We start from the raw sequence: 27,504 nt of genomic DNA on the forward strand, positions 1-27,504 counted from the left end.
ATTTCTGCTGGAAATCCCAAGACTTGTTTACCTGCCAGGAAGAAGTGGGATTAATGGAAATATCCATACACCACGTCCTTGGGATCCTTTATCTAGGGTAATTCTAGACCCTGTTCTAGACCACACTTTTGTTCTCTGTACTGCCCAAAAAGTCCTATGTGCTGAAAGTCCCAAGTCTTCGTATTTGAGCAACTTTTGCTATCACTAGGCCTGTCAACTTCAACCCACAAATCAGACTGTAAAACCTAGGAAATATGACTATATTTTGCAAGTTGTTTTTTTTTTTTTATCAGCAGTGATGTACCACACTTCCATACTTTATTTAAAGTCCTCTCTGTGTCCTTGAGATTGCTGTATGTCTGGGGAAAGCCGTTACATCAATTGTTCTTTGATTGTCCTTTACAGAAAAATTAAGAGATATATTTAAAAATGTGGACCAGCTCAAAGAGGATCTCAGAAACACAACAGGAATGTCCACAGCCAGTATTGATGCTCTTTTGGAAACATCTTTCCCAGAAAACAGCAGCCAGGTAAGTTTGCTGTCATCCTGGTGGGAGACCTTGTTGCTTTCTACCGCTCAGACCATTAAAACCAGAATTTGTTGGTGAATGCAGCTAAGCAGATCGCTACATGTGTAACAGCAGAGAGAGAGGTAGACGATCCTACAGGGATAGACAGCATAGCATGTTATGGATCAAAATAGCCATCAGAAATGCAGTAAGAGCAGTCATGGACGTCAGTTCAGCCATTGGAGACCAAGAGCCATATGGTCTCTTTGGCTGTCACCAGTAGCTGGTAAGCAGCCATGCACTGCCCGGTGAGTGAGTGCTCCGATCCGTAGCAAGGGCACAGTTCACTGTAACAGACTAATGAGGACTGAGTGGGGTCCTTGGTGGGGTCCTCAGTGCTGAGGAGTTGTTACTAGCCCAGGTGGAAAACACACATCTAACCACGATTCATGAGAGCGCTCAGGGTCCAAAAATAGCCTACCATAATGAGAGAGGAGCTTGCCTTCGTCAGCCTCCTGTGCAAACAGAGCTCCAGATGCTTTTCCCCTTCCCAACCATCTTGTGTGGACTGAGCCCCATTTCCAAACTTCACATGCATCAGTCAATGGGAAATTGAAACCACCAAAGCTTTTACTACTGTGCAAGCTGGACAGTAAAACACAGTCCTTAGGATTTGTCCCTTGGAGTGGGAGTAACGGGTAGGCATTTTCTGGTTCTTAGGGTTGAAATATGACACTGTGGAAAGAACAACAGCAAGGCAAGGTTAATTCATGCATACTGGAGCAAGCAGTCTACCCCCTAACAAATCTTTTCTTCCTTTGTGCAAACACAGCTCATTTCTCAGATCCTCCAGTTGGAGTCTTGTCGCGTCCGTCCTGCTGACCCACAGCTGCAAACAGTAGCAGAGGAGTTCTGCAATCTCTCTCTTTCAGAGAGGGCTCGTGAGACGTACATCCTGGGGGTCACGCTGTTACGACACTTAGACATTTACAATTTCTTATACAAGGTTAGTGCTGGATTTGTAGAGTGCTTTCTATAGTCTTTGCTGCATGTAGTGGCTGAAAGGTCATAAAATATCATTGCAGTGGCCAGAAGCTATGCTGATTTACACAAGCCAAAGATCAGGCTTTGCTCATGCAGTAATTTTTATTGCATATCCATGCTGTGACAGTGTGGATATAAACGAGGATCCCAGCTGGTGTAAACCAGCAAACCTCATTTAAAGGCACTGGACCTACTCTAAATGCCTCCATATCTGCTAGTATCGTTTATATGCTGTCACAACCTCTTGAACATTCCCAGCTGAGTTCAGGCTTCCCAAAAATAAGGCACTGGACTAAATTTTTTTATTCCTTGAAAAGGGAAGCTCTAGAAAAAGTCCTGTAAAATATATTTGCCCGATCTAGTTGGCACTGCCAAGTTATTAAATGATTCAAATAACCCATGCACACAACTACATAAACAGCATGTAAAAATACCATTCACAGAGAAGTACGTATTGAATACAATTGAAAAATGCTACAGAAGTGATCCTGGGGAAAAAAGTTATTAAATGAGAATGCCAATGTATTTGGCTCAGGTCAGAAGTCACTCATAGTGCTTGACATCTATGTTGTGTGAAATGCTACCTCTTAAGAGACTCGGATTATATCCCAGACAATATCTGATACACGTTTCCCAACGGTAGGTGTTTGGAAACATGCACTGTTCAGAATATGTAATATTCAGGGGAGTGGTTTGCAAAAGCACTTGGGGATTTAGGAATACAAATCCCATTCATTTCCCATGGGACATCCACTCCCTAAGCCTCCTAACAGTTTTGAAAATCCCACAATCTTTGTCTTGGAATTAACACGGTATGGGCGTGTACATGCATGCGCGCAGAGAGATTCCTGCTAATCATAACTGATTTCCTTCCTGCCTCTTGTAGATGTTTTTCCCAAAGGAACTTCAGAACCCCATGGACAAGATGTTAGGCCTTCTGACAAAAATGAAATATTTCAGACACCAGGTTGAATCTGGCGTTGATCCATTGCTACAAGCTATTCACTCACTGAAAAAGGTCCGTCAGTCTAGAAATGTGCCACTGACTAAGGTACGTGTAGTCTGCCTGTGCTTTGGAGGCAAAACACCACTGGAACAGTTACCACAGGGATTGGTTACCCTAGAAGCCGCCAAAAGTGCATTAAATCATAGATTACTGATGCTCTTTTAAAGCAGCAGTGTCCTAAGAAGAATTTCTGTCAAACTTATATGTTGCCTTGCTGGGACAGCTTTGATTTTGAGCAGTGGGACCATCATGTGCTCATGATGGGGGGGAACACTAGGAACATGTGTTGTTGAAGGGACACTAGGAAGAAAAATGCAGGGGATAAACAACTGTCTTGAAGGAGAGTAGACTTCCAACAAAATACACCAGCGTAGTGGAAGGGGTCAGCTTGTGAAAACAACTGGAGAACTGCCCACTAAAGGGTATCCAAAAACCACATAAGGCAACAGCAAAAATTTGCTCTAGCTTTGGTACAAATTAGTACACACCCAAAGCCTCAAGACTACCCAAAACATTCAGTACCAACCCAGTCCTGCCTCTACTGCTGCAATAACTTCAGGTTGCACTAACTTCATCCGGCACCGGATCCAATCCCTCCCTGCTCCATAGTCCATGACAGCATAGATCACAGGAATCATTTCTAGTAATCACTTTACCTGAGCACTGCGGAACGACGTGCAGTCATAGACTAGATGGGGATAGGGGATGTGCACATCTGTGTGACAAATTCTGTCTTGTAACCCAGGGTATATATGTGTCACCAGGTACACATTACAGGCAATTCCCACATTGGATCTCATACCTGGAAATGAATTTCCCACCTCTGTCATAGCAGAGGTTAACCATAAAAGCATGATTTCCATGGAAAGTCCCTTTTTTTGTAGAGACGAACTTCTCATAAGAAAGCAGTGTGAAAATGTTCAATCTTTGCTTTCTAATTCTGTTATTTCTTCTTCCTCTCAGAATGGGATGCTTTTACCATACAGGATTTATTTACATTTTGTCTTTTCTGCAGGCATTGTTTAAACCAAACGACTTCAGGATAACACGTGGCACATTTAAGTCCATGTCAAAAGTTCTCTGCAACCAGGAGATCACACCCCTGTTTTTTGAGTCCTTGCTTCCAGATTTTGGAGACCCTGTAAGCAACAGTTCTTCTGTGGAGGATGTCTATGTCCAAAAGATGATGAGGAAATATGAGATTCCTGATGACTCTAGTAAGTCCGGCTTTTTCTTAAGGCAAAAACATTTCAGAGCCAAACTACTGTTTCCAGAGAGATCCAGTGCTGAGCTGTTCCCCCGTATGTCTCTGGAGGACTGTAAGTGCTCATGATTTATGCTAGCTGAAGATCTACACTGCCCTAATTATTGGTGGTTTATTTCCATAAATGTTAAAAGGAAAACAGCCTATGTAGCAGAGCAGTGCTTGACACTACACTGTTTCCCATTTGTTAATGATCTGGTCTTAGGGCTTGACAGGTCACTGCTTTTTCTTGATGTGTAGTTTTTCCAACTGTATGGACATTATTAGCTCCTCTGAGTTCACAAAACTCCATTTAACCTTCAAGCAGAGAATCTTAGCTCAAACAATGAGACTCTTGTTGTCTTGAGTTCAGCAACAGGAGATCTTGGGGGTGGATTGCTTTTGTCAAGACACATTATATCAGTCAGGGAAGAGGGCCCTGAAGTCATTCACTGGACACAGCAACAAACTCGGCAGATGGGAAAAAACACTGGTAGCTTTTTCATGTCTGGTCTATTTGTGCTCTGTACAATTTCTTTGCTTTTCTCCCCTTGCAGCACCATTTTGCTTATCCTTTTACCTGGACCTGGTCAAGACCCCAACTGGAGCTTTAATTTGGTCTTTTTTAAAACCAATGGTGCTTGGGAAGATCCTTTATACGCCAGATACCATAGAAACTCGAGCAATCATGGGAAAGGTATGGCTCTGTTTACAATACATCAGGATATGCCCACTCAAAAGGATTGTAATTTATCTAGCACAGGCTTGTTTCTTTGAGAAGCAGAAGTGTGTTTTCCAGCTGTTTGGAGTGTTAGTCAAATTATCTTTTCGTAGTTGCATTGCTGGTCATGAGTCATCTTTCGTCTTTGAATGAGTCTTACCTCCAAAAAATTGCTGTGGGTCTAATATTTACAATACGATTTTTTAAGGCCTTCAGTTTATGAAGTTTCACCCCCATTTTTTCAGCCAGTAATAGAGAGATGTCTCCCAGAACAAATGCTATAACCAGTACTTGTTCACAAGCAAACCAGTGGTAGAAGGAAAGCTGATATCCAAGACATACTCCAAATGTCACATTTGAGGCCATATTTTTAAGTACTTGCATCCAAATTCAGTGTGTTAAGGGGCGTTTTGCCAAACAGTGATAGGGTGCTAAGAAAAATCCTAAGGAAACCAAATTTGGTCTTAGCTGTTTTATTGATTTATTTATTGTTCAAAAGCTGTAAGGTAATGAATAGATTAATTCTTATGTGTTGTGGGCTTTTTTTATAGTCTAATGCAACCCTGAAGCAGATGGCTGATCTAGCCCTGAAGTCCCAGGAGTGGTTGGAAAAGGCTCCTGTCATCATGAATTCACTGACTAAGTTAAACCAGACAGTTCCAATGATCAAGGTATGAGATCCTACCTCCCTTGTCTCTCTAATGGGAGGGAACTGGGAGGATGGATTTCTTCACTGAAATAAACTGGGGTTGTAGGGACCTCAGGGACATCTTAGGCCAGCTGGGGAGACCCTTCCCAGGCTTTTGTCCTGGACTTCACAGTTGCTGTGCCTGCCTGCCTGTTCCCATAACAAAAATACTCCTGATGCACCTTGGAAATCCTCTTTCTGAAACGATGTGTTTGTAATATGCTCCCTGACACTGGCCATGCTGAGGCCTGCTGGACAGCTAAGATGAGCAGGGAACGTGCCTCAGTTTATAAATTAACTTTCTGCTTGATGGAGTGATCCAGCCAGCCAAGACCAGGCAAGAAATGACTTTTTCAGAAAATGAAACAGTATCTATAATAAGCATGTAGCTCTGGGTACACACATAAGAGCTAGAAGATGTCTTTGTACCTCAGTGAATGTAAATAAAATTTCTTTTTCCCCTCCTGAGGAGCATAGCCTTGCTTGGATAGAGAAAGCAGGAGGCTGTAATGTTTCACATACTTGTTTCCCGTTCTCCACAGTAAAAATTGTCTCCTTTTCTTTTAAAACTATGAAAATGAGATCTCTGGAACCCTAAAGCATTAGAAGTTAATTTCAGTGTCTGGAATTCATTGTAATTTCCATGGCACTGAGAGAAAATCCAGAGTGGAATGTGCAAAAGTGAAATGAAATACTCTCTATTGACTGCCCTCATTGGTGGAATAATGAACTATTCAGCCAAACAAAAATCTTACTGCTGGTCTCCAAGCTAAATTTTGGTCGCCTACCTATTGTGCTCTGGCTGTGTTCACAGGACTTAAAACAGACACAAATGAAATCTACTGCACCTTTAGAATAACAAAGATTATCTATGATTTTTCCATGGGACTCTAGTGCCTGGTGGAGACTCAATAGGCATCCTCTCTTGAATCCAAGAAACACTAGCTTGGACTCACAGGGCTCTGTATGATGTTTTCATTGCTAACATTTCCCCCTCCTGATACACAGAGTGAAATATGGAAGGTCAGGAAAGGAGTAGGAGGGGGTTGTTCAAATGCTTAGTGAAGGCAGCTGGTCTGATGTATTTTAGAAATACACTGAATAAGCTCAAGGGGCTTCTGGTCAAACTGATGCTTTTTCTTTTTGCTTGTTGACAGAACACCCTGCAGAATCCCTTTGTGCAGGTTTTTATCAAGCTGATGGTGGATTTGGATGCAGCTGAACTGCTGAGTCAAATAAACGAACTGGGTAAGTTGTTCCACCACATGTGTTGCCCTCCTATTTGTACTTCAGGTCTGGGAGCTCCGGAGTCATCAAACTGTAGCCATGCTCTGGTACTGCTCTTCTCTGGTCAGTATTGGATGCTTTAGTGCAAGGCAATCTCAGCTGTGATTCAAAAATCTTGTGGTCTGTGGGAAAAGACTCTTAGAAAGCAAAGGGCTTGTATGAAGAGATGTTTCTCGTGAGTGCTGAAGGGATAGTAGAATGGCAATCTCTGCAGCTGAGTGTGGCCACTGGAGGACACTGTTTAGCCATAATTATCACTTCAAATGAGCTACCTGGGACTCTGCTGGGAAATGTTGTGGAGAGCTCACTTGTATCACATCAGGGCTCAACTTAAAAGTTTTCCAGAGCAGAAGAGCAAGGGATCACATAAAGGTACCCAGGCTGATGAAGCCAGAGGCATCATTATAGGAGATGTTCTGCTGGAATTTGCTGTTCTCTGGTGGTCTTGCATGGTCCTCCAAGGTGAGAGTTGCTGATCTGCACTGTGGGAATCATCAGTTAACAGCAGTGGTGGATACATCCCCTGTTAGTGCACAGCATGGTGATCACAGTCCCTTCCTAGCTGGTCTTATTGTCCCTACCCACTTTTTCAATGAGTGGCCATATATGTCAACATAAATCTGGGTTATGCCAGCAAAACCCAGCATAAACCAAGAGTGGTTGTAGTCTGTTGCAGTCAGAAGGATATTTACATACTGTTCATGATGACCCCTGTGTTATTTCATGAGTAGCATCTCCTGTCTTAACTCCCCATAAAATCATCGTGCCTGCAGCAGCTGTTCCATATTAGTTACACTGCATTATGCAGTCACCTTTTAAAACAGCCAGGGAACAGCAGCGTCTTTATTAAACTGCATTATCAGGTTTAGTACACACATCAGCACAGCAGACACAACGTTTCCTTGATGTGCTTGTATAAAGCACATTCTCCCCTGAGACAGAGCAGCTCAACAGACGAGTTGATTACATCAAAAACCATAAGATGTGGAATGAATGGCGAGCATCATATGTGAGTCTAAAACCTCAGCAGGTTAGTAGCAACTTCTGATTTGGGATGGCTGTCACATCCCATTGCTGGCATCCTCCCAAAGGCAAACTCACGAGCATATTACAAATGATTAACATAAAAATTGGGTCAACAACATGCCTTCATTGCACTGCTAAGTGCAGAAATGTATTTTACACTTAATGTTTAGTATGATGGGGTTTTTCTTCCTTTCTGGTGTCATTGTTAGTGTAAAGAGCAGAATGATGTAATGGATTTTTTGCTACGTGTAGTGATGCTACTGGTTTTGTTTGTGGGTTTGTTTTTTTTTTTTCAGATGATATTCGGCTGGAATTACAGAACAACGCTGACATTGTCGATCAGCTGAATACGTTAGCTACCCTTGCTGTAAATGTGTCCTCCTGTGTCTCATTTAATCGCATTCAAGCAGTCAGAAATTTAGAAGAAATGGAAATGGTGGCTAAAGAGCTCTTTCTGAAGAATGAGCTTTTTGCAAGTATGTGACAGAATCTCGAGTCCCCCTGCGAATTAAAGTTAGCGTGGTACAGGGTGGGAGTCCAGAAGTCTGGCTTTCCACCAGCAATTGTGGTCACAGCTCCCACCACACAGCAATCAATTTTGAGCCAGTGTGTGTGGGACCTGCATACTGAGACCTCCTTATGGCAGTGTTTTACACTCTCCTTTTTATACCTCCTCTTCTATTACACCTCCACTGTCTGTATAGGAAGCCTTTGGTCAACTGGTGTTTCCTCTTGATTAATTCTCAGTTTGAACAAAATTTTACTGCCCTTAGGAGATCATCATGACAGCTGCCTTCTTTCAGGCTCCCATGGGAAAAGGTGCTTTAATTGAGAAAGATGAGAGACAATTCAATTTATTAGAAGGTCATAAAGCTCTTGAGACGTTCCAGCCAAACACTGCAATATTATATTGGGTCTTCTCAGTCACACTTTTCACATTTGTGGGATTGGATTGCAGCTTCAGATCAGACCGCAGAGGGGGGCAGGGGGGAGCAGAGAATAGGAACTTATATTAATTTGAATGATACAAATGTGTCTTGATTTTTAAAGAATGCCCAATATCTTCTCAATTAGGATATACTTATAAGTCCTGTGACCTGTTTGATTTTATACCTCGTAATTGAGGGGTAGATAGAAACCTTTTCTTTTCTTGGAACTTCAGACCCTGATAATATTTGTCTATTCCCATAAAAGCAGTTTTCTTCCATGTTTATCCTCCATTCCATCATATGCTTTATACATGGAATAATCAAGAAAAATACTCTGGAGAGAAAAACTTCTGTGATATTGCCTCTACTCGAACAGACACTTTAAAGGGAAAAAAGTCCCGTCTGTCAAACTGTATGTTCAGCATGCCATTTCCTAACAGGAACTTGAAAAAATTTTATATTCTTAGACATCTCAGCTTTGCAGGAATTTGTGTGGGCACAAAAATATGTGTGTAGGTCATGAACAATGTTCAACACTGTGTTCCTGAGGTTTTTATGTTACAGCATCACTATGTGAGCTCTGTTGATAGAGTACCTTTGGGCACGTTCATGAGACATGCATGTGCTGAGTGACATAACTAACAGATATGTGACAGACCATGTTAACAGCAAGATTTTTCCAAATACAGCTGGTTATTTTGAGAACCTTTGGTTTTTGAATGCTCAGTGGGAAAAGATTTAAAGGCTCTGGGGGTGTATTTTGCACCTAGAATCATTGGTCACATTTGAAAGTGTGAGTAGCTGCAGTGATGTATAGTTTCCACTTCCAGACCCTCGATAAACAGCCTACCCATCTGAGCATTATTTGTGCAGCAAAGAAATGAAATGATGGATTGTAATGTAGAAAAGGCTTATAAAAATGAGGAGTCCCTACATATCTGTGTGTACTGCTCCCGTGCTATCAACTCTGAAGAAAAGCCTTTTTCCTTTCTTTTCCAAGGTATCATTTTCAAGCTGCCTTCAGGCAGCAGCAGCCCTGGACACTCAGTTCATGGGGACTTGGCCCTCCCTCCTGTGCTCAACTACACCATCCGAATGAGCAGCAGGATCACCCAAACCACCAACAGAATAAGGGAGCGCATCTGGACAGTGGGCCCACACAATTCCACCTCGCAGAGCCAGATTTACAGCCGGGCGTTTATTTATATCCAGGACAGCATTGAAAGAGCCATTATTGAGTTACAGACTGGCAAGAATCCAGAGGAAATAGCTGTTCAAGTCCAGGCCATGCCTTACCCCTGCTACAATAAGGATATGTAAGTTTGCGTGGCTTTTGTCTTCATCCTTTGTGTAAGCTCATCTTGTCTGACTGGTGGAGTTTACTAGCTGCTCTGGTCTCCTTAATACCTTGTTCACATGGCATAGAAATAATTTCATTTTGTGGGTTTGGGGTTTTTTTTTTTTTCCAAGGTTCTGAACAAAAGAGGGAATTTTGGACTCTAGTATAAATGGTCTATGTTTAGTTTGCCTAATTTTTTGTTTTCAGTGCTCTGTTGTACCTGAATTGTCATGGTAACTGTAGGTTTTACAGCATGTAAAATTCACTGTCCCTGTTTTACTACTGGTGGAACTGAGATGGGGGTTGGCAGGACTTGGGTTAAATATGAGTGTTGGCTTGTTCTGCAGGTGTTTACATGCAGACAATGCAGCAGAACTTAGAAAACGTATTTGTTGGGCAAAAAAAGAGTCCCTAGGTTTATGAGCTTTGTTCCTAGAGATTGCTATCCAGCTGTGGTATTTGTTATTCATTCCAGTGATTCTAGCTAACGTTCAGTGTATAGCGAATAGTTCTCAATACAGGTGCCTCTCAGATGCTTTAAGAAGGATAAGAGGGAAGATGAAATTGTACCATTCATCTCTGCGATAATGAGGGAGGACGGAGAAGCTGAGTTGCCAGGGTTAACAGCCTGTTATACAGAGCAGTGCAGTGTGAACTGTGTGTGGACCAGAATAAGTTTTGAATAGTGAAGCAGATCAAAAAGTTTGGGATCATCTTCCTTTCCACTCATCTTGAGCCAGATCTGCAGCTAGTATAAACTGCATCTCTGCCAAATGCAAATAGAGAGAAGCAAATCTCTCACAGCTGAGGACCTGCCCCTCTGGCAAGACAATTTTGGTCTGCGTTGGAAAGCTGGCAAGATGGTACTTCCTCAGAGTTATTACCCTGACCACAGCTGGTGGCCAGACTATGTGGAAAACACACAGGGAAGGGATTTCATGTCCATCAGAAAGCACTGAAGGATGTTCAGCAAATAGTGTTGGTAGGTTGGATGGTCACTCCGCCCTGACACGAGGGTCTCACTTGGACCAAAAGTACAGACTAGACCTAGGAGCTCTTTCTATTGAAAAGCCTGTGTGTCTACTGCATGAGCTAAAAGATTATCTGGGAGCTATAGCTACAGGAGCTATAGCAGACCCATTAACATCCTGTGTCAGCCTGTCACTTAAGAGGGCTGGGGACCTATAATCTCTTCTCAAGGTAGCAGCATGCAAAGTGCCTGCAAGTATGCAGGCACTAAGCATTCAAACCAAGTGTCAACTTCTTGCAGCAAATACATGGATCATTGCTGTGAGATAGTTTCGTACAATGATTAACTGGCTGCTGGAGGCATTTACTACAGTGCTGTTTGCTCCTTTTCTTGTTCTTGGGCAGCTGAGAAAACAACTTGCCTTCGGGTTTCCCTCTTCACCCCAGGTTCAGAGGGACATGAGTTTGCTCAATTATTAAAATACCTAAAGGCTTTGGATTTGCATCCAGTAGAAGTCATCATAAAATGACTGTTTATCGATTGTTACTGCATAGTTACCATCCTGCAGGGAAAAGGAGGGAATATATGTACCAGTACACAGAAGGTGTTGGGAAATGCTGAATTTTTAATAGCCTAGAGATCATGCACAAGGTGGTAGCAAAAAAAAAAAAAACCCAAACAACAAAGAACTAGTAGAGCTACTGAAATGCCTTCATTGTTCTTTATAAATATGGCTTCATTTGCATGGAAGCATTTCCTGAAAGCACTGCTTTATGGGAAATTTTCAGCTTTACAAGTAAAAAAATTAAAACCAAACGCAATCATATTAATTTCTTACTATTATTGTACATTGAACTTTTTCCAGGAATATCACTGATTATTTTTTTTTTAAGCCAGGTTTAGAAATAAGCCCTGTACATACAATGAAGTGAATCTCCTGCTATAAAAACGTGCTTTTCATCACAAAAGGAGAAATTCACTGTTGGCCATTGTTGTCTTTTTTCTGCACGCATTTGGCACAGGAAGAAGGTTTTAACTCAAGTGAGGTGCCAAGAATTGTGAAGCCCACATTGTAAACCTGGATCCACAATACCTGTCGCATGGGGTGATAGGACAGACACTCTGAGGGGAAGCACCTATGTCCAAACTCTGGCACCAGGAAATATAGCCTGATAAGAAAATTTGGCTATTAACAGAAAATGGAAATTACGTCTGGCTGCTGGGATGTTTCAAAATGGGATGCACCCTCCACCAGAGAGCCAGGAGATGCCACTGCCCATGGTGGTTCCTGCTCCTGCCAGCGGTGCTGCTGAGCAAAACTTCCAGAATGCATCTGGAAACCCCTCTGTAATTTGAAAAATGAAAAAAGACTTTGAACAATCAGGAGTTTCATGAATAGAAAGTCCTATGCAATGGCAAAATAGCCTTTTTTATAATTATTAATTATACTCCACGTTTTGAAATATAAGCATGTCGTTTCCTGTGCCAAAGTATTACTCTGAAAATATATTCTGTATAAAGCCTTAATCCCCAGAACATTTCGTATTCAGCTAAAGCCTGCATTTGCCTTTTACAGGTTCTTAACCAGCGTGACCTACTCTCTTCCATTTGCTCTGATGGCTGCCTGGGTGCTGTTTATAGCTGATTTTGTTAAAACACTTGTTCAAGAGAAAGATCTGAGGCTTTATGAGGTACGGTAAAACTTTCTGGGGCGTGCAAAATTATAAACAGATTTTCCTTATTAGTGGATAGTATGTCTCATGTGCAATATTAAATGGAGCAAAACAAGCATTAAGGAAAATAATATTCCAAATACCTATTGTTTGACCTGCAGTGTTTGAATTCTGACATTGTAACCAAGCTCAAAACCACAGAAATGCAAGGCATTTGCCCTTCAAGTGGTGAGAATATTGCTTTGCAGTTCTGAACACTGGAAACATGGCGACCTCACAAAATTACAAGTTTTCTGAAGATTTAAAGCTCTCTAAAAATTGACTTTGAGTCATACCTACTGGGGACAAAGACATGAAAAGTGACTTATTTCCTGTCCCTGAAGTTATTATACTTAATATTTCAGAAGGTGCTACATATTACATCAGCTCCTCTGAAACGAAGTTCTTCATTCAGGTTGCCTATTGGAAAAGAAATGACATTGAGACATAGTGAATTTATTAAATTAACTCAAGTTTTCAGTGTGAACACAGTCAACAGAGATGAGCAGCAAAGAACTTTTGTAAAATTAAGCTTCAGCAAGCAACAAAAGCTCAAGCAGATTTGTTTTTTATCCGATACCATGGAAACAAATACTGATTCACCAAAAACATTTCTAAGAAAGGGCACTTTATGAACTGTGATGAGATTGAAAATGAGTGAACCCCAGTGGCTAGCTGACAGTCCCTTACTCTAGTTTAGGGAACCCAGTTTCACTGTCTCTAAGAACCAGGCTGTCAGTAATCTTTTTAGGTGTATAATAATCTACAAGAAGACACCAGCACCTGTAGTTTCTCTCGGATTTAGCAATACAAATTTACAGTTTTATACAAGTCTTGTGGACTTGATCATCAGCTAATATAATTGCTTCTTTATAACCATGGTAGTTTAGCTATTATTTGTTGTCTTGGGGGTGTGCGAGAAATGGTTTACTTTCAAAGATACTTAAGAGCTTTCACACTCAAGCCACTGGATCAATAAGCAATATTTTTAAAAAATTAACCAAAATGCTTTAGAAAAGTTACAAATCTAAGGCCAGAAGTTGCTTTGGAGCTTCTGGGCTGTGACGCTTCATACTTGCAGATCCTGTCCGTGCTGTTGTTTTGCAATAGACTGCTTTGCAAACCTAGGGCATTCCAGAAATGTGAGTGCATTGTTTCTCCCTGGTTATCAACATGCAGTATGCCAAAGTATGAAAGAGCATGTTTTGGTTGTATGCCCTGTCCAGAAACTGAAAAAAGAAACAGTTCAATATCAGCAAAAAGATCTCTTAATAAACAGTTGTAATTTGTGATTGTTTTTTTCACCTTTCTCTCTGTAGTACATGAAAATGATGGGTGTTAATGCCAGCAGCCATTTCATTGCCTGGTTCATAGAGTGTGCCATCTTCCTTCTAATTACTGTCACCTTCCTCATCATTGTTCTAAAAGTGGGAGACATCCTTCCCAAAACAAACACAGTGCTCCTGTTCCTGTACCTTATGGACTACAGCCTGTCTATCATAGCCATGAGCTACTTCATCAGTGTTTTCTTCAATAACACCAACATAGCAGCCTTGGTGGGCAGTCTCGTGTACATCCTCACCTTCTTCCCTTTCATCGTGTTGCTCGTCATTGAGAATCATTTGAGCTTCTCTGTGAAGAGCCTACTGGTAAGTTCTGCTTTTCAGTAATTTCCATGGGTGTGGAAGCAGACACACACCTTCAATAAACTTCAGCTCTTATTATGGCTTGTGTCACAAATATACGTGAGTTGGGGGCCTTTCTAAATCCCATCAGTGGGTGTTGACAGGTACAACAGCATGACAGGAGAGTTGGCCATGGCCTGTTTGAGAGAGACCTGGAATTAGTTATGTACCATGACTGAAAGCAATACTTGTGGAATTTTAGTGAGTTCCCACCTGCCAGCTGAATCAGAGTAGTTTCAGCTATGTACTTTGCCCTTTCGAATTGCAAAGCAAAATGGGTTACTTCCAACCACTGTGAAAAACAAGGCTGTCTCAGTAAGGAGTTTAGGTAGCAGGGCTGTGAAGGAGGGCTGGTTCCACTCATTGCTGGCTCTGCTCATCCTTTAGTTTCACGTATCTCAAATTCCTAGCCATGGAAATAGATGTAAAGCCTTGTTTCTTACCAAGGGTAAAAATAAGTAGTTATTAGGTTCCAGTAGGTAGACTTGTTTTCTTTGAGTCACTAAATTCAGGAAAGGACATCTATTAATGCAAGTGGTAAAATTATTAACCACGTGGCAGGTAATTCTCAAGCACTGCTGTATTTCAAAAGCCTAAAATAAAGCCCTGTATGAGGGAGGAAGTTGGGTCCTGGGTGTGGAAGCAAAAGGCAGGCAGGCTCTAAGGAGACATTACAGCCCATCCCCAGAAGCACTGCCCATCATAAGCCTGGTCCAGTGCTCTTTGTGACTGTTGGGGAAAAAAAACACCCACTCGTTTTTCTGGCTACTGAACCAATCCAGTGAGGTACCTGATTGTTTGACTGACTTGATTTCTCTTTGAGACTACTTCATAAGTTCTTTGTTTTCCATTTTTTTTATTCCACAGAGTCTGTTGTCTCCAACTGCATTCAGTTATGCAAGTCAATACATTGCTCGATATGAGGCACAGGGCATAGGTATGTTTATTGTAGACAAAACTAGGCTTTGAGCTCCCATGGTTGTGACATTTCATTAACTAATATGGATTCTGTTTGTATTTCTAAATTCCTTTCTGCAGGTCTGCAGTGGGACAACATGTATAAGTCCCCAATGATTGGAGACAACACTTCCTTTGGATGGATGTGCTGGCTCATTCTGATAGACTCTTTCATTTACTTCATCCTGGGATGGTATATAAGGAATGTTTTCCCAGGTAAGGATACAAAGCATTGAGGCTGGTGCTGTACCATCTCTTTTGGAAAACAACGAATACAACACTGGCTGATTCCATGGCTCAGGCAGTAAGACAGTCTGCACACACAGGATACCCCTGTTTCTGGATCAAAGGGAACATGACTTTGTGGATGTCTGAGAGTATTAATGAAACTGAGACAGACCAGAGCAAGGGAGAATTAGGGTTCCTCTGCTTATCACATGGGTAGGTGGGTCTCCTGAAGAAGCTGAAGCCAAGGACATGGGAGGATGTGTTTGCGATCTGCTCGGTGAAAATGAGAACAAAGCATGTTAGCCTGCATTTGTCAGTTGAGTGATTTTGTGTTGCATTACTTATATCATTTGGTTTCAAAAAGTAATTCCTGCCTTGGGCAAGAGCCAGTACATTTGTCTTTTGCTTTTCTTCCTCACCTAATGAAGCAGTCCACTGGCATACAGAAATCTACCCAGTGGAAAATGTAAAGTACTCCTGCCCTCCAGCTATGAAGTTACTTAGAATAACAAATCGGCAAATGCTTCCTATTGTGTCAATCAGGCAAATTCTCTACCAAGTATCAGTAGTACATGAGCACATCAAGAGGGGGCAGATCTCTGTGGAGTTTATTTTTGCTATTTTGAGTGCACCCCAATAGTGATACTTCCTGCAGAAACAGATACCTGAATGAGATTCCTCTTCAACTTGCAGGTAGATACGGCATGGCTGCTCCCTGGTATTTCCCATTGCTTCCATCTTACTGGGTCGAATACAACAGTTACCTCCCCTTCTGGAATGCGAAACGAAGAGGCCTTCTCTTCACCAAGCTGATGTCAAGGAAAGAAGCTACCCTCAATAATAAGATATGTATGTGAATGCTAGATGGGGTAGTGATACTAACTTAACATTTTAGGTAAACGAAGCCAAATTTGTAAAGGGGCACCATACTCAGAAAGTACATTTCTGTATTAATCCTTATTTTGTAGCACAAGAAAAACGAAGCTGTTAACTTACCTGAATGGAGATTTGGCTTTTAAATGATACTTGCTCTTCCTGTTTGGTATGGAAATCCAATACTGATATCCACATACATATTTGTGTATGTTGCAGTTGGGCAGTTAACCTTAGGCGTGTATATCTCGCTCTACAATGCTTTGTGTAGAAATACACTTTTGTTTGTGCAAGCAAATAGATGTTTCCACTTGGTAAAAGGGATGTGTGCTGCTTTGTTCATCTCTTTAAATATCTAGCCTGTAAAATACTGAGATGACACATAAAAGCTTGCTGATTCTACCCAGCTGAAAAGAACTCAGTAGTTTTGCTGTATGTCCTCTAATTTTCTGTGCTTGCTTAGTATGAATTGTTAGGTGCTCCAAAACATCTAAATATGAGACCTTTTCAAAAGTGATTAATGCTTATTATCAGGAGTTATTAGAAGCTGCAGAAGTAAAAAGGAGAAATCCCAGAGAGCTCAAAATGATGCCGATCCTGTGAAATGTTCTCTACATTCCTAGCTGAAAGGCACCTACTTTTGCTGTATTTTGTTTTTAAAAGCCTTGCTTATCTCTGAGGTGAAAAAAGTAGCACAAACACCTGCTGCAGTGCAGGAACTGTCCTCTGACCCTTCCTTTTGGTGTCAAAGGTGCCCCCCCTCCTCACTTGGAACCGGAGCCCGCTGATCTCACCTTGGGAGTCTCCCTCCGTGGCATAACAAAGGTTTATGGATCCAAAGCTGCAGTGGACAACCTCAGCCTCAACTTCTATGAAGGGAATATCACTTCCCTGCTGGGACACAATGGAGCTGGGAAAACTACGACCATGTGTGTATCCTTTAAAGCTGCTTTCCACCCACCCCCCCCCCCCCACTGCAGGGCATGATTGGGTGAACAAGAGAGGAAGTGCGGCTGTGCAGTGTTGGGACACTGAATAAGATGCTTTATTAGGCCAAATCTCTCTTGTAGTTTTATCTTGCTCATGGATGACCTCAGCAGTTCCTTCATCGGTTAGAATTAAAGGTTCTTTTCTGCTTAGGAACATGCTTTTTAATCTGGTAGGATACCTGTAATACACAGCACAGCAGCTGTTCTAGCATTTTGTTCGATGACACTACGGTGCCTGGGGTTAGGTTGTTCTGAAAGCTGTGGGTAGCTTGTGCACACACCAAAGCTGAAGTGATATTAGCAAGAAAGCTTAATAAAGGTATATTTCAGCTCTACAAACTCATGTGTGGGCTGGGCTGGAATGGCAGTGGGTTAATACATCGGCCTTTCAGCCCTTCCAGCCTTGCCATTTATAAATTATTATTTGAGTTGTTAGATAACAGCACTGAAACAGACCTGTAGAACTTGATTTCTCCACTGATATATATGTGCATCACTCCAAAGGCAACATTAAGCTGATAAATAGAAGCCTCAGAAAAAGCCAAAACCAATAAGACAGATGTGTGCTTCATCTCAGCTTATTATCAATTCATCTCATATTGTCTTTGCAAAGTGTAGGCAAAGGTGATATACAGAAAAGTATAATGGCTTCTTAAAACTCAGTGCAGGCTTCAAATCCTGAGTCAGGTCACAAGTTACTTGTTTCCTTTTTAATGATGGTTAAAAGTCCCAGGAGAGAGAGAATCTCTAGGAAAGTGAAGGGCAGTCTGAGACACATCTTCTCCCTTTAGTCCCAGTAGGACAGCACCAAAAATGACCTATATTGTGCGAGTAGTTATTCTGAGCAGAGGGTGTTTGACTCAGGTCTGTTAGGTATTGCTAGGTAGGTAATTATTTGCTTGAACTAGATGAAAGTGCTGCCCACTGTGAAGTGTCTTGTCTGGAAGCCCTCCCTCATTTTTTGTTAATAATGGCAGTGAAATCCGGTTTCCATGCTCTAATGTGGTTAGTAAGATGAAGATGCGGTTTTCCATCTCTGTTGTGGTTAGCAATATGAGGCTGTCTGGATACTGTAGACAAACCTCAAAGAATGAAGAGTAACTGCATTATATGAATTCCCAGTGATTAAATTGGAAGCCCAAGGGCATTCATGAGTATTGATGTATGGGATATGCAATGGTCTGACTTAGGGAGGGGAAGGCTGAAGAAGATAAAAGTACATGTGAAAAGTAGCCAGAGTTCAGTGTGTGAGCTTGGTACTTGCCCTCACGTTCCCACAGAGAGGTATGAGGATGTCGTTTGACATTAATTGGCCACCGCTCTGCCAAAGCATGGTCAAACAGCAGAAGAAGCAGTGGTCAGTGGTCTCTGGCTAGAAGAAGTATGATGGTGATGTAAGGAAACTTTGAATGTGATGTTAGGTACAGGACTGTATGAAAAAATTACCTATGGCTTTCTCCTTTTTCTAACTTCCTTTTCTATTTATTTTTCCCTTTCAGATCTATTTTGACTGGGTTGTTCCCTACATCATCAGGTACTATCTTTGTGTATGGCAAAGACATCAGGACTGACCAGGAAGTTATCAGGAAGAACATGGGTGTGTGTATGCAGCACAATGTGCTCTTTAACTACCTCACCACAAAGGAACACCTGCTGCTCTACGGGTACATCAAAGTCCCTCACTGGAGTAAACAGGAGCTCTACCAAGAAGTGAAGAGGTATAAAAATACCAGGATTGAAGAAGGGAGGGAGGGCTGTCAAAATTATTGTGTGGTAGTGCCATTGCCACTGCAAAACTCAAATGAATGGTTCTGAGGACTGTTGCAGACCCTGCGTAGAGTTGAAATAATGCCTTCATCTGACTAGAGGAATATATTGAGTGTTGATATCTGTGGCTGTAAGAAAATAACATCTCTTCTCCAGGGGATTTACAAACTTCTGTGGCAATTCTTTGGAGATGAATTTATAGGCCTAAGGGTCTAGTCCTTGCTGCTTTACAATTTTCCCCAGAAAGAGATTTAATCAACCAGTCAGAAAGATGATGTCGGCTTTATTGGTTCTGCGGAGAAGTGAAGCAGCCAGAACATCCCAGGGAGTTTGGATCTTGGTGTTCTCAGTTGATGAGGTTGAGCCTTTAACCTTGACTCGTCAGATGGAAACTTTGAAAACATCCTAAAAAAATGTTTTAAATTAAAATCCCAGTGACTGAGCTACAGGGTGAATCACCTCCCTGCACTGTGACCATTCAGTAGAGCAGTCCATACTTGAGCAGTTTTTCATTTGCAGTTATGGTTTTCTGGGTATTTTCAGATTCCCTACTTTTAAAAGATGTGTGAAGGACAACCTTTGGGGGTTGCTTTTTTCTTTCTTTTCAAGGACTTTGAAGGAGACTGGACTGTACAGCCATCGTCACAAGCTAGCTGGCTCCCTGTCTGGGGGGATGAAGAGGAAGTTATCTATAGCTATTGCTCTCCTGGGTGGATCAAGGGTGGTGATACTAGATGAACCAACCACAGGGGTGGATCCGTGCTCTCGGAGAAGTATTTGGGAAATTATCTCCAAGAATAAAAAAGGTACCGTGATGAGACAAGATGCTGCCCAATGGCAAAAGTGATATGTGCCACTTTTGAAAATATGATATCAGTGGCTTTGAACTGTGGGTTTTGGAGACCACAGAGAACAAATTGTGGGAGACTGGGATTTTGCAGGCCCTCTGGATGCATCCTGGTTGTTTTTTTGTACATTCACAGTGTCATTTGACAAGTAACTTTACCATAATACACAATTTACAATACATTCACTTTCAGCTCCTCTCTAATGCTGCCTTTCATCCAATTTCACTAATAATTCCAAAAAACTGCAGTTGATTTTCACCTGATACTCTCTCCCCTCATTCAGCATAGCTTTTGCCTGTCTCATGTAATCACCTGTGTTTACTCTGTGGTGGCTGACATCAGCTTTGTGTTTTCCAGGCAGAACCATCATTCTCTCAACACATCACTTGGATGAAGCTGAAGTTCTGAGTGACCGAATTGCCTTCCTAGAGCATGGAGGGCTCAAATGTTGTGGTTCGCCATTCTACCTCAAGGAAACATTTGGTGATGGATACCACCTGACACTCACAAAAAAGAAGGTTTGTGTCTGAGCTGGTCCTAAATTTTCAGCATCTAGGGTGGGAAACTGAGTCAGTTTCATGACAGGAAGGAAGGAGGCACGTCATAGTATCCCACAGAAATGAAGCATGCTGCAGAAGGTTCATCTCGGTCTCAGATGTCTGCAGTGGAATGGCTAGAATCATAGAATCATTTAGGTTGGGAAAGACCTTTAAGATCATCAAGTCCAACCATTAACCTAGCACTGCCAAGTCCACCACTAAACCATGTCCCTAAGCACTACATCTACACATTTTTTAAATAGATCCGGGGATGGGGACTCAACCACTTCCCTGGGCGGCCTGTTCCAGTGCCTGACTACCCTTTAGTGAAGAAGTTTTTCCTAATATCCAACCTAAACCTCCCCAGGCTCAACTTGAGGCCATTTCCTCTAGTCCTATCACTTGTTACTTGGGAAAAGACCAACACCCACCTCGCTACAACCTCCTTTCAGGGAGTTGTAGAGAGCAATAAGGTCTCCCCTCAGCCTCCTCTTCTCCAGGCTAAACAACCCCAGCTCCCTCAGCCGCTCCTCATAAGACTTGTGCTCTAGACCAGCATCGTTGCCCTTCTCTGGACACACTCCAGCATTTCAATGTCCTTCTTGTAGTGAGGGGCCCAAAACTGAACACAGTATTCGAGGTGCAGCCTCACCAGTGCTGGCCACACTTTTTCTGATGCAAGCCAGGATGCCATTGGCCTTCTTGGCTGCCTGAGCACACTGCTGGCTCATATTCAGTTGGCTGTCGACCAACACGCCCAGGTCCTTTTCTGCTGGGCAGCGTTCCAACCCTTCTTCCCCGAGCCTGTAGCGTTGCATGGGGTTGTTGTGACCCAAGTGCAGGACCTGGCACTGAGCCTTGTTGAACCTCATACAATTGGCCTCGGCCCATGGATCCAGCCTGTCCAGGTCCCTCTGTAGGGCCTTCCTACCCTCCAGCAGATCGACACTCCCGCCCAACTTGGTGTCGTCTGCAAACTTACTGAGGGTGCAGTCGATCCCCTCGTCCAGATCGTTGCTAAAGATATTGAACAGAACTGGTGCCAGTGCTGAGCCCTGGGGAACACCACTTGTGACCGGACGCCAACTGGATTTAACTCCGTTTACCACAACTCTTTGAGCCCGGCCATCCAGCTGTTTTTTTACCCAGCGAAGAGTACACTCGTCCAAGCCAGGAGCAGCCAGTTTCTCCAGGAGAATGCTGTGGGAAGCCTTGTCAAAGGCCTTACTAAACTCTAAGTAGACAACATCTACAGCCTTTCCCTCATCCACTAAGTGGGTCATCTTGTCATAGCAGGAGATCAGGTTAGTCAAGCAGGACCTCCCTTTCATAAACTCGTGCTGACTGGGCCTGATGCCCTCATTGTCCCATATGTACCGTGTGATGGCACTCAGGATGATCTGCTCCATAACCTTCCCTGGCACCGAGGTCAGGCTGACAGGCCTGTAGTTCCCTGGATCCTCCTTCTGGCCCTTCTTGTAGATGGGCGTCACATTTACTAACCTCCAGTCAACTGGGACCTCCCTGGTTAGCCAGGACTGCTGATAGACGATGGAAAGTGGCTTGGTGAGCACTTCTGCCAGTTCCCTCAGTACCCTTAAGTGGATCCCATCTGGCCCCACAGACCTGTGTGTGTCTACATGGTGCAGCAGGTCGCTAACCATTTCCCCTTGGATGATGGGGGCTTCATTCTGCTTTGTGTCCCTGCCTTCCAGCTCAGGGGGCTGGGTACCCTGAGAACAACTGGTCTGACTGTTAAAGACTGAGGCAAAGAAGGCATTAAGTACCTCAGCCTTCTCCTTGTCCAGTGGGGCACCTTCCCTAGTTGGCTCCCTCACCAGCTGTGTCAGGAAGTTGTCTTCCACACACTCCGGGAACTTCCTAGACTGTTTTCTCTCTGCTGTATTGTATTTCCAGCAGGCATCTGGTAAGTTGAAGTCCCCCACGAGAAGAAGGGCTAGCAATCATGAGACTTCTCCCAGCTGCTTATAGACTACTTTGTCTGCCTCTTCAACCTGGTTGGGTGGTCTTTAACAGAATCCCACAATGATATCTGCCTTGTTAGCCTTCCCCCTGATTCTTACCCATAAACACTCAACCCTGTCATCATCGTTGTTAAGTTCTAGATGATCAAAACACTCCCTAATGTACAAGGCTACCCCACTGCCTCTCCTTCCTTGCCTGTCCCTTCTGAAGAGTTTACAGTCATCTGTTGCAGCACTCCAGTTGTGCAAGTCATCTCACCATGTTTCCGTGATGGCAACTATGTCATAGTTTTCCTTCTGCACAACAGTTGTTCCAGTATAATTTCACTTTCATGGAATAACTTCTTTACATGTCCACTTTATGCCTGGGTGAAAGTGGGATGTGTTTTGGGTTGAAACCCTTGGGTTTGTCCACACAGGTTCAAGAATATGCTGGACTGTTTCCTTGGGCTGCCAGTAAGATCATTTTTTCATATACCCCAACCACTGAGATACCTAGGTTACAGTGCACTCTACTCTCTGGCTCTCTCTGCCTGTCCCCATGCTGGAATTCACGTGTTTGGTTTTTTTTTTTTTTTTATAAATAAGTTTCCTTCAGAAAGACAGCCTATGTGGAGAGTTCCCCAAAACACAGGAGTCTTAACTTCAGCCCCTCTACACAAAGCCTTGCAGCATTAATAGACAAGGCAGAGGTCTGAACTTGAGTGTCCTGTATCCCAGGTGTATGATGCAGTCCTTTTTATCCTCCCTTCCCCGCTGGGCCTTAGCTCCCTTTCGTGTCCCATGAGCACAGTCACCGCAGCAGGCACTGCCGGGGGCAGAGGCAGAGATTTGTGAGCCTGCATGGAACTGAGCTAGAGCTCTTGGCAGCTTCATCTCTGAGGGGGGCCATCAAGGCTTGTTCAGGGATGCAGGCACTTACGGCTGTATCAGCAGGAGCTGAGTGACAGAACCAAGGACAGTAGTGGTACCAGAGCACTACTGAGGATCTGAATGTGAGCACACTGCTTCTCAGTGAGAGATGCTAACAGAACATGTGGCCCCCTACTTTCCTTGAAGCAGAGGGAGGCTCTCCAGCGGGGCCACCAGACAAGCCTCTGCGGCCCTCAGAAAAGAGGAATGTCAGTGCTCTGCTTTGTTGAAAAAGAACAGGGTCTCCTTGAGGGTTAAAGGCAAGGCCAGGTGCAGAGTGTGAATTCTGGAGTTCAGAGAAATAAAGCAGATGGGAAGAGTCCATCGACAGTATCTGGCCTGAGGCAAAATGTTCTGCTTGCAAGGAGGGGGAAACTCTGCTCTTGATAGCATTTATTACAGTGCTGTTGGTAGTCCCAGCACACAGAATAATGTGCAGATACCATAAATGATCAGCCCCTCTTCCAAATTGCTGGCAGTATAGATAGGGAAAATGAAAAAAGACCCATGTGCAAGCCCTGTTTTTCATGGAAAAAGAGTGTATTTGTGCTGGCAGCCGAGTTCATGTGTCAGCTCTCTTGTGGTTAGGCTTTTTCTCTGTTGTACTACAAACTCTCTAGCTAGTGCAAAGTGGTCGATTCAGCCCACTCCCAGTATCCTTGTAGACAGAGGGAGCCCAGTGAGGTCTTGGATGGACCAAGATGGGCACACACACCCCTCCTCTTCAAGGGCCAGAAACCCACTTTCATCTCCTTTTGATATTTAAACTGAAATGTTACATCCCTGGACTGAGATCACCTACTGATTATTCTATGGGACAGGATTTGGGCTAAATCCTGTGGTAGGAAGTTTGACCTCGCAGCCCTCAGTGACCACAGCGTTTTCTTCCTTTTTCAGAACATGATAGAGGAGTGTGACACCACAGCAGTGACCTCCTTGATCCAGTCCCACCTCCCAGAGGCTTATCTCAAGGAGGATATTGGTGGAGAGCTCGTGTACGTGCTTCCCCCCTTCAAGTCCACAGTCTCAGGGGCCTACCAGGCGCTTCTCAGAGCCCTCGATACCAGCTTGAGTGATCTCCACCTTGGTTGCTACGGGATTTCAAACACAACTGTGGAAGAGGTATGAGCTCAGGATCCACTTGATTTAATGAAATGTTATGGAGATTAACTTCACAGCACTGTGTAGCTCTGTTTTCTGGGCTAGATGATGGCATGTTTTCAATGTGAGAATTGCAGGCAGGGGAAGAAGTGGTTTGGTTGTTTGCTGTGTTACACTTACGAACACGTGAGTGTGTAGAAGTATTCATAAATCTATACGTATACTAATGCACAAAGTGTACCACTGTCTTACCTTGCTAACAGCTTTTTGGCATTTTACCCAGAAAATGAGATGCTGGAGTTAGACTAAGGAGAGAGGGCAAAAATGTGTTTCCCTTTGAACTATTCTCCTGGTCTCCACGAATCTGTGTTTGTCTACAGATGCAGTCAGCAGGGAGGGAGTTAGGAAACCATCTAAATGATAAACTTCAGCATGGATGCTGTATTGTACAAATGAGTCACCTGGTGCATCTCGGAGTAACACAGGCACTTTTCTGCTCATGGGAAATCTCTGGTCAAATAAACACAAATGTTTAGTTGCATCAGAAACAAAAAGCAACTTTACATGATGAACAGTGATGACTTGTCTTGCAGAAAGGAAGGAGGGAGATTGTTAGCCTTCTGCTCAGAAATTCTTGCTTGCTTTTAAGGTGTTTTCCTAAGGCAGCAAGAATGAGTTATACAGCACATACCATGTGCAGCTTGGGTGCCATGACTGTGCACACTCCCAACATGGAGGCAGCCGTGATTTGCAGAGGCTAGAGGGGAAAATATCCGAGGGAAATAGCCCTCTGTGTTTCTTCACTGGTGCCATGCAGGGAGAGCCGTCTGTGTGCTGCTCACTGTGTGGGTGTGGAGGGAGTAGAGTTATGTAGGGCCTGAGCTGAAATGCAGCTTTGTTTACACCTACTCAGCAGTCACGTAGCAGGTGGTATTAGGACAAGGTAAGTGCAGGGGGCAGCTGCAAAGGTTTAAGTTTCCACTGCTGCAGCAGGAGAGAGACAGGAGGTGACAAGGAGCTGGACAACAACAATTTTATACTGAAAAAAAGTTAATTTCTCTCGCAGAGCACAAAGGGAACAGAAAGAGGATTGTAGTTCACAATTGGTGCACCAACTACAGCTACAAAGCAGGAGAGTGGATTCTGATTATTGTTTTGGTAAATGGAGTCATTTGGACCAATTTTCCTTCATATTTTCTTGCTCCATAGGTGTTTCTCAATCTGACAAAAGAGCTAGTGAAGGACCAGCAAGAAGATGCTGAACTGCCCCAACAGCTGCCTGGAGCCAGTGGTCAAATTGGCAGTGATGAAATGTCTATGAGCACGGATACCTTCACAGAAAGAGATGGTACTAAATTACCTGCAGGTTTTATTCCAGATTTGTCACAGATGCAAACAGTGACAGATGGAGTGATTTGAGCTCCCCATCTTCTTTCTTTGTTGAAAACCACATTTCACCCAACCAGGAATCACAAAACCAATAAATCACTAGAACTACAACATTCAACAGTTGTTTAGATCCACGGGTTTGGAATAGTCTGAATCACAGAATAAATCACAGAGGAGTTTTGTTTGCATCTGCCTGCCTTTAAATTGATCCAGGTTTTAATCTAATCAAATACAGTGTGTGGGTGAAAGAGCAAATGTATACCTCTGAAAGTAATTGGTGTAATCAATGTAGAGGATTATTTCTACATAACTAGTAGAATTGGAGAGAAACTTTGTGGAAACCCCTTAGCCTGTTGCAAAAGCAGCAAAGCTCTGAGCTGGGTCATCCTTGACGCTTTTTGCTGTGTCCCAGCTGTTGCAGTACAGTAAAAGAGCTCAAAGGGCCAGATAGTGGGATAAATTCACGTTCAGAAGAGAATCAAGCTACACCAGTATCTCTGAGGGTTTGAGAGCTGCAAAAGGTGGCATGGCTCAAAAATGAGCAAATACCTGGTTGAAATGCTTTCTCAGAGTAGAAACATTATTTGTACTTATACCGTTTATAGTTAAGGAGGCATCCAAGGGACAACACAGAGGTATTTTTGTACTTGCTTCTCAAAGCTGACCTGCACTGTAAATGTTACTGTAAAAAGGAACTCATATGCGTAGAGAAGTGTTTTGTGTCACCCCTAATGAGAGCACTGAAAAGGATTTGCTTCATGTTGTATTATTTAGGTTAATATTTCATAAAGAAGAATAGGTTGCACAGGATTTGGCTCTGCTTTTAGTATACCACAACCCTGTCCATGCAAAAGATCAACTGCTTTATGTGCCTTGTTTTCTCATTTCAGGATTAATTCTCTTATTGATCTGTCTGAGGACTTGCTTTCTAAATTATGAAAATTTTCAGTTTGCAAATATAAAAGAATAATACATTTCCCCTGTAAGTTGCAGCTGGGTAGGTAGGATGTAGATAACTTGTTGCATCTGGAAGCCCATGTTCCTCTTGCAAGATCTCAAAATCAATTCACTACATGTATGCATTTGAAATCAAACAAAACAAATAGTGTTACACGAGCTTATGACTCAAGAGCCAAAATCTGAGTCCTGTCCCAAGCCTGACTATTGCATGCGTTTACAATTCAGTAGTTTTGTTTTGCCATCTGTAAAGGAGTGCAGGAAGCTAAATACACTCCCAGGGTACTATAACCATCAGTTCCCTGCATTTCACAAATACTGATCCATGACAAAATGCATTCTTCTTTTGTACCCAGATCAGCTCCTGATTAGATCAAAAAGCCTGCAGGGTTTGCCATTGCTGCTTAAGAAGACATCAGCTTTGTTCATTAAGAGATTCCACCATACCCGGCGGGATGTCAGAGGCTTCATTGCTCAGGTCATCCTCCCGGTCCTCTTTGTGATGGCTGCGATGGGACTTGGAACGCTGAGAACTAAGGAGACTGAATATCCCGAACTGATTCTTTCCCCCTCTCTGTACGGCACATCCGACCAGGCAGACTTCTTTGGGTGAGTGGGGTTCTTTGAGATCCTTAAACCCATTTGGTTATAAAGAGTCAGTTTTACCATCAGAATTATTTCTAAGCAGACCCAGTGGAAAAGTGTTACGCAGATAATATGTAGCTATGTTATCTGTGTAATTGTTACGCAGATAACATGTAGAAATCCTGTTCCTCAGGGGTCTCTCGGGGAGACGGCTT

The 27,504-nt window shown here is 43.0% G+C and overlaps 1 protein-coding gene across 2 annotated transcripts in view; it reads left to right on the top strand.

Moving 5' to 3' along the window:
* ABCA12 (ATP binding cassette subfamily A member 12) overlaps window positions 1–27,504 on the top strand; it is a 91,378-nt gene that overhangs the window by 38,170 nt on the left and 25,704 nt on the right. For both annotated transcript variants that reach the window (XM_087731311.1, XM_009461989.2), the window contains 21 exons: window positions 406–530; window positions 1,342–1,515; window positions 2,440–2,604; window positions 3,575–3,776; window positions 4,360–4,499; window positions 5,075–5,194; window positions 6,369–6,459; window positions 7,821–8,000; window positions 9,454–9,769; window positions 12,339–12,453; window positions 13,794–14,123; window positions 15,027–15,096; window positions 15,198–15,332; window positions 16,038–16,193; window positions 16,969–17,146; window positions 18,706–18,924; window positions 19,583–19,779; window positions 20,179–20,339; window positions 24,155–24,379; window positions 25,568–25,706; window positions 27,061–27,313. In XM_087731311.1, coding sequence (XP_087587437.1) covers window positions 406–530; window positions 1,342–1,515; window positions 2,440–2,604; window positions 3,575–3,776; window positions 4,360–4,499; window positions 5,075–5,194; window positions 6,369–6,459; window positions 7,821–8,000; window positions 9,454–9,769; window positions 12,339–12,453; window positions 13,794–14,123; window positions 15,027–15,096; window positions 15,198–15,332; window positions 16,038–16,193; window positions 16,969–17,146; window positions 18,706–18,924; window positions 19,583–19,779; window positions 20,179–20,339; window positions 24,155–24,379; window positions 25,568–25,706; window positions 27,061–27,313 — 3,691 coding nt within the window. The remainder of the gene's footprint in view (window positions 1–405; window positions 531–1,341; window positions 1,516–2,439; window positions 2,605–3,574; window positions 3,777–4,359; window positions 4,500–5,074; window positions 5,195–6,368; window positions 6,460–7,820; window positions 8,001–9,453; window positions 9,770–12,338; window positions 12,454–13,793; window positions 14,124–15,026; window positions 15,097–15,197; window positions 15,333–16,037; window positions 16,194–16,968; window positions 17,147–18,705; window positions 18,925–19,582; window positions 19,780–20,178; window positions 20,340–24,154; window positions 24,380–25,567; window positions 25,707–27,060; window positions 27,314–27,504) is intronic.

Source organism: Nipponia nippon, unplaced genomic scaffold (assembly GCF_047370975.1).
Source record: "Nipponia nippon isolate SJK-2023a ecotype South Korea unplaced genomic scaffold, ASM4737097v1 scaffold_5, whole genome shotgun sequence".
In the NCBI taxonomy this organism is placed as follows: Eukaryota; Metazoa; Chordata; class Aves; order Pelecaniformes; family Threskiornithidae; genus Nipponia; species Nipponia nippon.